We start from the raw sequence: 12,889 nt of genomic DNA on the forward strand, positions 1-12,889 counted from the left end.
TGTATGCTGGGATAGGCTCCAGCCCCCTGCGACCCTGATCAGGATAAGCGGGTTGAGATAATGGATGGATGGATGGATGGAGTACACCTTTAACTTAAATATTAATGCATTATCATGTTGCATAATGCTTGATTGATTAATTAATCAATGCAAACTCTCGTGTACACTCCTCTCCACAAAAACAATTCCAAAAACATGCAGCAACCTAATTAGTAAAAATCAGTAGTGACTACACACTAATTTATTAGGGAAATTGAAATTAATCTTTACAAAATAATTGAGTCAAGTATCTCCTTCACAACACTTGCACCACATTATCACAAACATCTGAAGCAGGATAATTGCCAATTATACAGTGTTTTCGGAATCTTTTAAGATATTTTCAACCTCTAACATGGGTTTCAAGAATTGCCTCGCACGGGTATATAAACAGCGACTGTCCGTTTAAAATGAACTCGCGATTTACTTTGGTCTTTTCGTCACTCTGTCGCCACCGTACATGGTGAATTAGTAAAAGATGGCGGCTGTGGCTTTCGTCTGCCGCCGACCTGGCAGTGTCCTTCCCAGGATTTCCAGTAAGTCTCGTTTTAACAGATGGTTTTGCGAGCTAAATAGGCAAAGCCTTTGAGTAATTTACGGAGCTCGCTTTTATAAAAAACCTCGAAACTGGATTTGGGTTCGCCGACCACCTAAAATGGGGACTAATGTTATGACCCTCTCGTTGCGGTGACCTACCAGGCGCAAGCTAATTTAGCTACAGTACTAGTAAAGACATTTGCTAGTGCTAATGCAATAGTTGGATTGTAATACTGACTTCGCTAGCTGTGATTAGAATATTCGCTAATATACCCACCCCAAAATGTCTTTGCTGGATTGGTCGAGTGGTTGCCAGGCCGGGGGCATGTAAGGTCTAATTGCAATCTATTATTGTTACGTTAGCTAAGCAGCTAGCTATAAAGCTACCAAGTTAACTAATGACACTCGCTAGATATTCAAGCTTGCCAGCCACTGTTTGTTTAGCTAACCCAATTGTGTGACGAGCTGTATTAATATTGTTAATTTGTCCCTGAAGAAGCTGGGCCACCTGCAGTGCTGTCAGCCGTCCCTGCGACAGTCCAGCAGAGGAAGGTCCACCATTCTGTCATCCCCCGTGGCAAAGGAGGGCGCTCGTCCTCTAGTGGAATTTCTGCCTGCGTTTTTGGGGCGACCGGCTTCCTGGGCAGATATGTGGTCAATCACTTAGGTGAGTTATTGCATGCGTGTAAACAGTGGGTGTTGCCAAAACTTAATGATATTCATCTAGCCACTGCTGGTGTGAGTGCAGTGAGAGTCCAGCAGGTCATGAATTGCCATGGCATGACCCAGTCAGGAATGGCTTTTGATGGTATTACCCATCTCCTTGCACAATGGCAGCTCTTCTCATTCAGAGTCTTGCTGTCTGTTTTATTCAGCTGTGTTATTTGTGTTGTTCACCAGTGCAGTAACTGCTCAGGAAATCTTTTGGAATACAGGGTGGAAATAGTGGCAGCAGATGGCTGCCTGCCTTGGCATGTTTGGGTCTGTCCTCCTGGGTTTATGGAGGATGGAACAGGCTGACAGTGAACCACTAAGCATTCCAAACTGTGAAAAATGTGTATCCATTAAAGAGGCTGAGGCCTTTTGATATGTAAACTGTCAGCTCTTTCTAAGATTTTATGAGTGGTGGGATGTGTTTTCACATGATGGGGCGCCGGCTATTTTACTTAATTTAATGGTCCTAGAGGTTGGTTGTGCTGCAGGTCCATCGTGAGCCCTGTCAGGTGTCCGTTTGGCTAGTTTATGTGGCACTGTGTGTAGGGCTCCACACGGGACTGACAGGCGTTTTCACTCGACAGGGCGTATAGGTACTCAGATCATTATCCCTCACCGGTGTGACCAGTATGACATCATGTACCTGAAACCCATGGGAGATCTGGGTCAGATCATCTTCCTGGTAAATTAACTAATCTTACATTCCTTTGTAAATGCTGTTCATTTTTGAAGCTTTGTGCTTCACTGAACTCGATGAGAAATGATTTTTTTGCCATTACATTAGCCCTGATAATAGTTCTGTGTCGAAATATCAATTTAAATGAAGAAGAAAGGAGTGCATTCTTCATTTTGAGCCGTTACTTCATGTGACGGGTTAAGTGAAGGCACTCTCCTTCTCTGTGTGCTTCTGTGATGTCAGTGGTACAGTCCTCAATGTACTCCCCTGACATGTTTCAGGACTGGGATGCCAGAAATCGTGAGAGCATCCAAAAAGCGTTGGCTCATTCCAACGTCGTCATCAATTTGGTGGGCCGAGAATGGGAAACCAGGTATGGACAAGAGTAAAATGGCCAAACCTGGACCCTACAGTTTCAAATGGAGATGTCCAAAATGTGTGTGTGTGTGTGTGTGTGTGTGTGTGTTTTGTGGGTGATAGTGATGGTGAAATGTAATTAATTCCGTTCTTTTGCACTGAAGAATGTGTTGGGGTGATGTGATATTCCTTCTCCTGTAGTCAGCTGTAATGGGTTTAAAGGTTTCAAGGAAATACTCAGAAACATTTTTCTATGCGGTCCCATTAGTTATTGGTCAAACATTGGATGTCAAGATTTGCTTGGGATTTTCCATGTATGTTTAAAGCTTATCAGTACATTTGACGTATTTGTCTGTTTATTTTGCGGTATTCTTGGAATACAGTCAAGTGTTCTGTACTCGGTACTTCTAGAGAGAGAGACTGATGTACTGGACCATGGTTAACTTGGATCTTGTTTATTTTTCCATGCAGTAACTACAGTTTTCAGGACATCTATGAGAACATCCCTCGGGAATTAGCCAGAGCAGCCCGACAAGCAGGCGTCACAAAGTTCATCCATTTATCCCACCTGAACGCAGACATCCGCAGCCCCTCCAAATACCTGAGGAACAAGGTACAGCAGCCTGTCCAGGGAATGGACCTGTGTAACTCACTGTGTTTCTCAATTCTGTGTGCATGCTGTTACTCTGACAACACTGCCATTATTATTAGAGAACCTCTGCTGTATTATTGTGTGTACAGGCAGCGTCCCCTGTAATAATGATCACACACTGTCCCCTGTAATAATGATCATGCAGGCAGAGTCACCTGTAATAATGATCATACAGCATCACCTGTAATAATCATCAAACAGGCAACGTCACCTGTAATAATGATCATACAGGCAGAGTCACCTGTAATAATGATCATACAGCATCACCTGTAATAATGATCATACAGGCAGAGTCACCTGTAATAATGATCATACAGAGTCACCTGTAATAATGATCATACAGCGTCACCTGTAATAATGATCATACAGGCAACGTCACCTGTAATAATGATCATACCGGCAGACTCACCTGTAATAATGATCATACAGCGTCACCTGTAATAATGATCATACAGGCAGAGTCACCTGTAATAATGATCATACAGGCAGACTCACCTGTAATAATGATCATACAGCGTCACCTGTAATAATGATCATACAGGCAGAGTCACCTGTAATAATGATCATACCGGCAGACTCACCTGTAATAATGATCATACAGGCAGCATCACCTGTAATAATGATCATACAGCGTCACCTGTAATAATGATCATACAGCATCACCTGTAATAATGATCATACAGCATCACCTGTAATAATGATCATACAGGCAGACTCACCTGTAATAATGATCATACAGCATCACCTATAATAATGATCATACAGGCAGCATCACCTGTAATAATGATCATACAGAGTCACCTGTAATAATGATCATACAGGCAGACTCACCTGTAATAATGATCATACAGAGTCACCTGTAATAATGATCATACAGGCAGACTCACCTGTAATAATGATCATACAGGCAGCATCACCTGTAATAATGATCATACAGCATCACCTGTAATAATGATCATACAGGCAGACTCACCTGTAATAATGATCATACAGAGTCACCTGTAATAATGATCATACAGGCAGACTCACCTGTAATAATGATCATACAGCATCACCTGTAATAATGATCATACAGGCAGACTCACCTGTAATAATGATCATACAGCGTCACCTGTAATAATGATCATACAGGCAGCATCACCTGTAATAATGATCATACAGCGTCACCTGTAATAATGATCATACAGCATCACCTGTAATAATGATCATACAGGCAGAGTCACCTGTAATAATGATCATACAGCATCACCTGTAATAATGATCATACAGGCAGAGTCACCTGTAATAATGATCATACAGGCAGAGTCACCTGTAATAATGATCATACAGTGTCACCTGTAATAATGATCATACAGCATCACCTGTAATAATGATCATACAGGCAGCATCACCTGTAATAATGATCATACAGCGTCACCTGTAATAATGATCATACAGGCAGAGTCACCTGTAATAATGATCATACAGGCAGCATCACCTGTAATAATGATCATACAGCATCACCTGTAATAATGATCATACAGCATCACCTGTAATAATGATTATACAGGCAGAGTCACCTGTAATAATGATCATACAGCATCACCTGTAATAATGATCATACAGGCAGCATCACCTGTAATAATGATCATACAGGCAGCATCACCTGTAATAATGATCATACAGCATCACCTGTAATAATGATCATACAGCGTCACCTGTAATAATGATCATACAGGCAGAGTCACCTGTAATAATGATCATACAGGCAGCATCACCTGTAATAATGATCATACAGCATCACCTGTAATAATGATCATACAGCATCACCTGTAATAATGATTATACAGGCAGAGTCACCTGTAATAATGATCATACAGCATCACCTGTAATAATGATCATACAGGCAGCATCACCTGTAATAATGATCATACAGGCAGCATCACCTGTAATAATGATCATACAGCATCACCTGTAATAATGATCATACAGCATCACCTGTAATAATGATTATACAGGCAGAGTCACCTGTAATAATGATCATACAGCATCACCTGTAATAATGATCATACAGCATCACCTGTAATAATGATCACTGTATCACTCTGACTACAGGCCGTAGGGGAGAGTGTTGTGAGAGAAGAATTCCCAGACGCAATCATCATGAAGCCTGCAGAGATGTTCGGGAGGGAAGACCGCTTCTTCAACCACTTTGCAAGTACGTCACTTAATTTATACTTTCTCAGACTTACACACTCACCGAGCACTTTATTAGGAATTTATTACATGTATTTTTTACACTTATCCACTTACAGTTTGGATGCATTGTGTGTTCAGAGCTCTTCTACATACCACTGTTTTCATACCATTGTCACCTTCCTGTCAGCTTTGACCAGTCTGGCCATTCTCCTCTGACCTCTCACATTAAGAAGGCATTTCTGTCTGCAGTACTGCTGCTCACTGGATTTTTTTTATTTTTATTTTTTTATACCATTCTTGCTAACTCTGGAGACTCGTGTGTGTGAAAATCCCAGGAGGTCAGCTGTTTCTGAGATACTCAAACCAGCCTTTCTGCCACCATGAATCATTCCACAGTCAAAGTCACTTGGATCAAATTTTTTCCCTGTTCTGAATGCTGATGTGAACATAAACTGAAGCTCCTGACCCGTATCTACATGATTGTGTGCATTGCACTGCTGCTACACAATTGGCTGATTAGATAATCGCATGAATTAGTAGGTGTAATAAAGTAAAGAAATTTCTAATAAAATGCTCAGTGAGTGTGTATATATACTATAAATAAGCAAAATTCATAAGAAATGTCTCACAAGGGCATCATTAGAGGGAGCTATTGTTTGTTAGTTTGTGTCTGCCACACACAGTTAGAATTGGCCAGTCAGTTAATACTTGAAATTTCAAGGAATGCATATAAAGCCTGTGTACAGTTACTATGACGCATGGAGGGGAGGGGACAAGTCGAAGGTGTTTTTGTTTTACTAGGGCTGAATAATTATTAAGGGGTCATCTGAATATCCAATGAATATCAGTGAGCAAACTTCAATCGTTCCTTTTCATACAAGTGATGTTGCCCATTCTGAAATGGATGTTTGTGGTGAAGGCAGTTATCGCACTGATCACTCCTTGGTTACTGAGTTTATTTTTCTCTCTCTTGTCATCGCTCCGTCTCTGCTGGCTTCTCACGGGCAGACATGCGCTGGTTTGGGAAAGCCGTGCCTCTGATCGCCCTGGGGAAGAAAACCACCAAGCAGCCCGTCCACGTGAGTGCCTTTGCCCCCCCCCCCCCCCCCGACCCCACTTCAACGCGTCACACCCGGTAGAGGAGCCTGACCCAAAATGGCTGCCTGTTTCTCTTCCTTTAGGTGGTGGATGTGTCCAAGGCTATTGTCAGCGCCATCAAAGACCCAGAATCCAACGGGAAAACCTATGCTATAGTTGGGTAAGGCTGTGTGGAAACCCAAGTGATTATCTTGTCAGGTGTGGTGTTCCCTTAACAGAGACACTTGTAGTGAGTTCATAGAATAAGGGAGTTTGCAGCAGGCAGTCTTTATTAGCCTTGTCCCTCCGGGGTCTTGTGTGGGTTTAAATGGATTACAGTGGATACCTATACTCTCCTATAGTACTGTACGGCCTGCAGCATGGAAAATACATACTTGCTGCGTTTACATGAAGCCTAGCACCCTGTCGTGTCTTCCCTCTCTCAGACCTCACCGATATCTCCTGCACGATCTGGTGGAGTACCTGTATGCCGTGGTGCACCGGCCTTTCGTGCCGTATCCTGTACCACGCCCTCTGTATCAGTGAGTATTCACAGCGTGGGCTGCTCACAGGCCCTGCACTCCTTACCTGCTCTGCTTGTCCATTAAACCAGATTAAGAACATTGAACACAAGGCAGGGTTTGCTCTTTGAGCGTTTGATAGGTTGCGAATGTAGGGTTTTTACGCCCTACGAAATGGTGAGCATGACTATTTGAAACGTATACGTCGCAGTCCTCACGTGGCCGCCACAAATGTAGGGGAAGCCGTGTATACTGCAATTAGTAATCATACAATTACTATTCTCTGAAATGTCTAGCCACAACTTTTAAAGTTTAAAGGTTGGAGTTCTTCAGAAGACTAATTTCACGTGGCTCTCATGTCATGCAACGCCAAAACGGACACCATGTGATAAAATAATTAATGAAACAAAACCACAAACACAAGAGTAAACAAGGACAAATCTAATTAGAATGAATGTGAACAAAGAGGAGGTAGGCGTGTGCGTGCGCCTGGGAGAGTTAGCTGTGGTTAGGAGTGAAACATGTGTGTGACGCGCGCAGGTTACATGCACGATAATGGCGAACCGATTCATATAAGGTACACCCCAAACACAGCGTACTGAACTAATGAAGTGAATTATAAACCGAACCATGTGTACATTCACAGCAGGCTAACCAGAATTGAGAGATGTTTGCTCAGTCTTGCTCAGTCTCCTGCGTCCGTGCACACCTTGCTGTCTCCGGTCATGGGTGCCAAGGCAACGCCATGTCTGGTCTGGTCGTCTGAAAGACGGGCGCTGGTGGCGTTGGTCGCAGGTCGCAAACGTTTGTTTAGCGGTTGATTGTGATACGCGGCACATGTACCAGGTTGTTTGGAAATTTTTCTCAGTGGCTATCTAGTGTAATTCTGAATGTGTGCTAGTTCCCCTGGGTTGCAGGTGTATCGTAGAAATGTACGTAAAAATGATTACATATTTGACACTGGCCTGAATGAAACCTCTGCATATGGAAAAAATATGAATTAAAAAAAAAGAAAGAAAAAGCAAACTAAACCTTTTCACCCTTTGTCCAAATTGCAGTATGGCTGCGAGGTTTTTTGAGCTTAACCCCTTTGAGCCGTGGACAACCCGTGACAAAATAGACCGGGTAAGTGCTTATCAGCATCGCGCTGTCAATGTCAACGCCCGGCTGCGGACGTGGTGCCGTTAGCCGTGTCCAGTGAGCAGACGTGCCCTTCTCCCCTCAGCTGCACACCACGGACATGAAGTACCCCGGGCTGCCGGGGCTGGAGGACCTGGGCATCACGCCGTCCTCTGTGGAGCAGAGAGCCATCGAGGTCCTGCGCCGGCACCGTCGTCTCCGCTGGCTGGATGCTGAGCTGGGGGACGCCAAGCCGGCCAAGACCGTGGACTTCTGAACGCCCCCACACTCTCCTTTTACAACTCTCCTGTATATAACTTAAATGTTCAATCTAAATAATAAAATAACTTCTGAAAGTTGTTTGAAGATTTGTTTAGAGAATTGTCACTTTACTTGAAGGTGAGGGAGCTAATTGGATTTGCCTTTACTCTTACTATGATCCTACCCATGAAATTCCCCTTTGTTTGAATGTCCTGCAAATCAGTCTGATGCTGAAGATGCTTCAGTCGTGCCACAGGAATAACTTTTTTCTTTATACAGTGGCTATGTACAATGTAACTGAAATAATGACATTTCAACCACAATGATAGGATTGATGCAGCAGGTTCTGTCCACTCTGTACAACCCCAGGCAAAGATGATGGAATCCGCACACTTGGAGGATGTTCATCCCGATTTTTTACTTCATAGCAAATAAACAAATCACAGATCTGACACAAAACAATTTTTGTTTAACAGCTGAACTTTCTGGCTTGGTGAAAGTTCTCATAAATTAAATGCATAACTAAGAGGATATTATTTTCCAGATAAAGTAGGGGAAAAAAAATCACAATTAGTACTTTGTTGCTCTTCCTCAGGCTTGTATAACGGCCTGAATTCTTCAAGGCATGGACTGCACTAATGAAAAAAATAGTCTCCATCAAGCTGGTTCCAACTTTCTCAAATAGCAGCTGACACATCATCCAGCTTTGCTGGATGGAGCCTTGTCATGGACCATTTTTTATTTTATTTCCACCATAAATTAAGATTAAGATTAAGATCCGGACTATTTGCTGGCCATGTCATTGAGTTGATATGCCTTTCCTGAAGAAAAGCTTTAACACTCTTTGCTCTGTGGCAAGATGCATTTTCATCCTGAAAAATTACTTCCTCATCACCAAACATTCTATCTTTCATTCTTTCCAAAATAATGAGAGAAGTATCCAAAATTTCAATGTACACCTGTGCATTGACTGTTGAGGTAATGCTTGCCATCTCCCCTGGTCCTTCACCTGACATCCAACCCCATATCATAAATGACTGGGGAAATTTGCTTGTTTTCTTCAGGCAGTTATCTTTGTATGTTTCATTGGAACGGCACCAGACGAAAGCATCATCGCCTTGGTCAATGCAGATTTGTGATTCATCACTGAATATCACTTTCATCCCATCATCCACACTGATTTCTTCTCTTTAGCCCACTGCAACCTTGTTTTCTTCTGTTTAGGTGTTAGTGCTTGTTTTCGTTTGGCTTCTCTGTATGTGAATCCCATTTCATTCAGCCGATTTCTTACAGTTCTGTCACAAACATTGACTCCTGTTTCTGCCCATTTGTTTTTCATTTGTTGTGCATTTTCTATTTTCAAGGCATATTGCTTTTTAGTTTTCTACCTTGTTCAACCTTGTTTTCTTTAGTTTTCTATCCTGAAGCTCTGACATCTTCTGTGGTCTACCTGTTTGTTTTGCATTTATAACCTTCCCATTTTGTACATACTTGCACCACATTTAATACACAGCTGACTGGGAAAAACCAACATCTTTTGCCACGTTCCGTGTTGGACTTCCATCCTTTCCATTGTTTAAGTTGACAGCTGTCTTGTTTCTCTTCAAGTAGCCAAGTGAAACAGCAGGTCTGCAAACACAGACTCATTTGCATATTCAGACTTGTTCTGGTATTTGTTTTAGAAATACAAGTGATTCCATAATTTTCTCCTCAACTTGATCTGGAAAAAAGTATTTCATTAATTAAATTATTTTAATCGAATTTGTTTGAGGAATGTTTCTTAAGAAATTATTTTTGAGATCTGTAAATTGTTTATTTGCTATGAAGCAAGTTGGCTTGCGCTTGGCAGCCTACCATCGTCACACTGATGATTGGGTACAGTGTAAACGCATGGTTTCCACAGAATCAATGTAAAATCTGCTTGTCTTTCCACAGTATAAGAACTTTGCTTAGCTTTTGGGTAAATATAGGAATGTTGGCTAAATAAAATGCGTCAGAAATATCTTGTAGTTTATGCTGAAATGATTGACGTATTTGTGATTGATCGGATCATGGCTTTTATGATTAGAATTCCTCCATTTGACGTAATGTACCTGACCATGGCACTAGCACTAACTAAACTTTTTTTTTGTATGAAACAAATGAGTCACCCTACCATTAGAAATAAAAAATTTTTATAAGTGGTCACACCTACAGCCATTGTGTGTATTATTTTAACCCTGCAGTTATGAAATGATGAGCTGGTTTCACAGACACAGATTAATCTTAATCCTTGTCTAAATTGAGTTTTGTGAAGCCGGAAGACTTAAAAACTTAAAATTCAATTAAGAGGTTTTTATCACAGGAGTGAGTGTGGGTCATTTTTTACCCTGTGGCTACATACATGGTGCATACATAATATGAAGACAACATGAGGATTAAGTATGTTTCTTTTATGTGTAATATGACCATTAAAAAAGGATTAAAAACCTGCCTGTTCCTGTTCAGGGTCTCCAGATGTAAGGCAGGGCTTTCTTTGCTTATGGGTGCTCCGTTTGTTTATTTATGATAAAGGCCCAGTATGACAGGCATATTTTACACTGAATGCTGAAAGTGATAAATGGGCAGAAATTAATTTGTTCAGTCAATTTTAGAGCTGATACAACGTAAAGTAGCTTCCTGCCTCACTGCATGCTTTGTATGTTAATAGTAAGTATGTAGGCACAGAAATATTTATGTTTAATAAAACATTGAATGCATCGTTACTATTGGTATATTTTATTCATGGATATTTGTTCTGTCATAAACGTAGCATGAATAGCACTGGGAATTCTTCACCGTTTTATATTTTACATGCTTTTATTCCCATATTTTCTAAAATGGAATGCTGTTCCATTTCATTCACAACCTCTGTCCTCACCTGGGATGACCTCAGGTTGGAGGCGAGCTTGAACAGTCCTTTTCTCTGCAGTCCATCAGTCCGTGCATTAGTTAGTTCATTTAATACAGTTACCCATGTCTGCCATCTGACCATTTTCATCATGGGTATTTGCTTAGCAAATAAAGGCAAGGCCAACAAAAGTAGTGTGCATACAAAATTGTAGCCTGTGGAATAAGTGGTAGATTCAAACACAAAGATTTACAGGTAGATTGTGCACCAAAATATTAATTGAATTATATTAATAGAGAGCTAGGTGCAATTTACACACTCTTATAGACACTTTTCCAGAAGGGGGGGCCTTTCCAAAACAAAAAAACCAGAAGCTGGCCATTAACATTTGAATCTGAATACCCCTTGTTGACTTTGCTGTAAGACCAGAATTGCTAGCTGAGAAGCAGAGACATGAAGGTCAAAGGCTGTCTGTCTGCTGGGAGAGAGACAGAGAAAGACTGCTAATAAGCACTTAATTCAGAAAGTGGTCTAATAGTAATAAGAATTATCACTAAAAGGTTATTTGTAATCATGTGATTGTCTTTATGTTAACACACATTGTCAATTAAGAATCAATTAAGAAAATTACCCTTACAATGTACATGAGATTAAGACTGTGTTAACCCAAAGGTCATGAGCACACTGCGATACTCTTGCTTCAATTAGTGATTACGGCATTGTGAAGCATTATGTGGCAATAATTTGAGCAACTCAAATGAAATATTTATTCAGGGTGTGGTCAACAAGCACAAGAACCTGTGGTTAATTTTCCATAACTTTACTCTTACTAGTCTTGAATATTGATTAAAGTTGTACTGGATGGCAAACAATGGAGCGGATCAGTCTGTTCTGGAAAGAGGATTTACGCAAGCAGACTGAACATGCTTCCTCCCCTGCCTAGTGTTTAGTCATCTGTATTTTCCACTATGCCATTAAATGCAAACATATTGGTACAGTTTTTCTTCCAAACAAAGTAGGATTTTGACAATCCAAATTTTTTGGAAATGTCTTTGATAAATGTATTCTGGGTTCTTAAGCCACATGGTGGCATGCTTGTCTGGCATCAACAACATGGTCTTCATGTTGAGCGACAACAGCAACAAACTCTAGATCTCAACTCTAAACCTTGTGTAAGTTTTCTTGTGCATAAACCAGAGATGGGGACTGGAATCAGCAACTCGGACTCCAGTCGCGCTTAAGACACACATACACGGACGCAAGACTCGACTCGGACTTGTCCAAAGATGACTTGAGACCCGACTCGACTCAAACTCGTCCAAAAAAGAATTGAGACTCGACTCGACTCGACTCGACTCGGACTCGTTCAAAAATGACTTGGGACTCGACTCAGACTCATCAATAATGACTAATGAACAATAAGAGCCTGCCAAATGCCATTGTGAACAATGGCACAAAGAATCACATTATGTTTCAATGATTTATATGAAAAATGTTTGGTTAAGATACCTAACGTAGCTTTCGCGCCACACCGTGCACTTTTCAGTTGCAACCATAGCAACACCCTACACTGTATTTCATGCAGCATAGCTAACATTACAGTTCTGCTTGTTGTGACCATTGGGTTTAAAGAATTCAGGCTTATAGAGCCAAACTAAATGATTGCAACTTGCAAAATTTGCAAGCAGGACAGTGAGTAATTTTGTCAATTGTCAAAGCTTTCCCCCAGCCATCTTGAGAATGGCTTTGCCAAAATGTTGGCCCAGACGTGGTAGTTTGTTGATATATGAATAAATTAATTAAATAACCAATTTTTTTGTGTGTGTCCCTGTTTCTTAAATTGTCACACATGTGATGCCATATACAAAATGTAATCTACCCTTCTGATT

At 41.1% G+C, this 12,889-nt stretch overlaps 1 protein-coding gene across 1 annotated transcript; it reads left to right on the forward strand.

Moving 5' to 3' along the window:
- The first annotated feature begins 460 nt into the window (after positions 1–460).
- ndufa9a (NADH:ubiquinone oxidoreductase subunit A9a) lies at positions 461–10,318 on the forward strand. Its single transcript, XM_061251652.1, has 11 exons — positions 461–575; positions 1,073–1,243; positions 1,875–1,972; positions 2,248–2,339; positions 2,795–2,936; positions 5,070–5,172; positions 6,162–6,232; positions 6,335–6,411; positions 6,677–6,772; positions 7,810–7,876; positions 7,977–10,318. The coding sequence occupies exons 1-11, from the start codon at positions 518–520 to the stop codon at positions 8,145–8,147; spliced, it is 1,146 nt and encodes a 381-aa protein (XP_061107636.1). The 5' UTR covers positions 461–517; the 3' UTR covers positions 8,148–10,318.
- The last annotated feature ends 2,571 nt before the right edge of the window (positions 10,319–12,889 follow it).

Source organism: Conger conger, chromosome 8, assembly GCF_963514075.1.
Source record: "Conger conger chromosome 8, fConCon1.1, whole genome shotgun sequence".
NCBI lineage: Eukaryota > Metazoa > Chordata > Actinopteri > Anguilliformes > Congridae > Conger > Conger conger.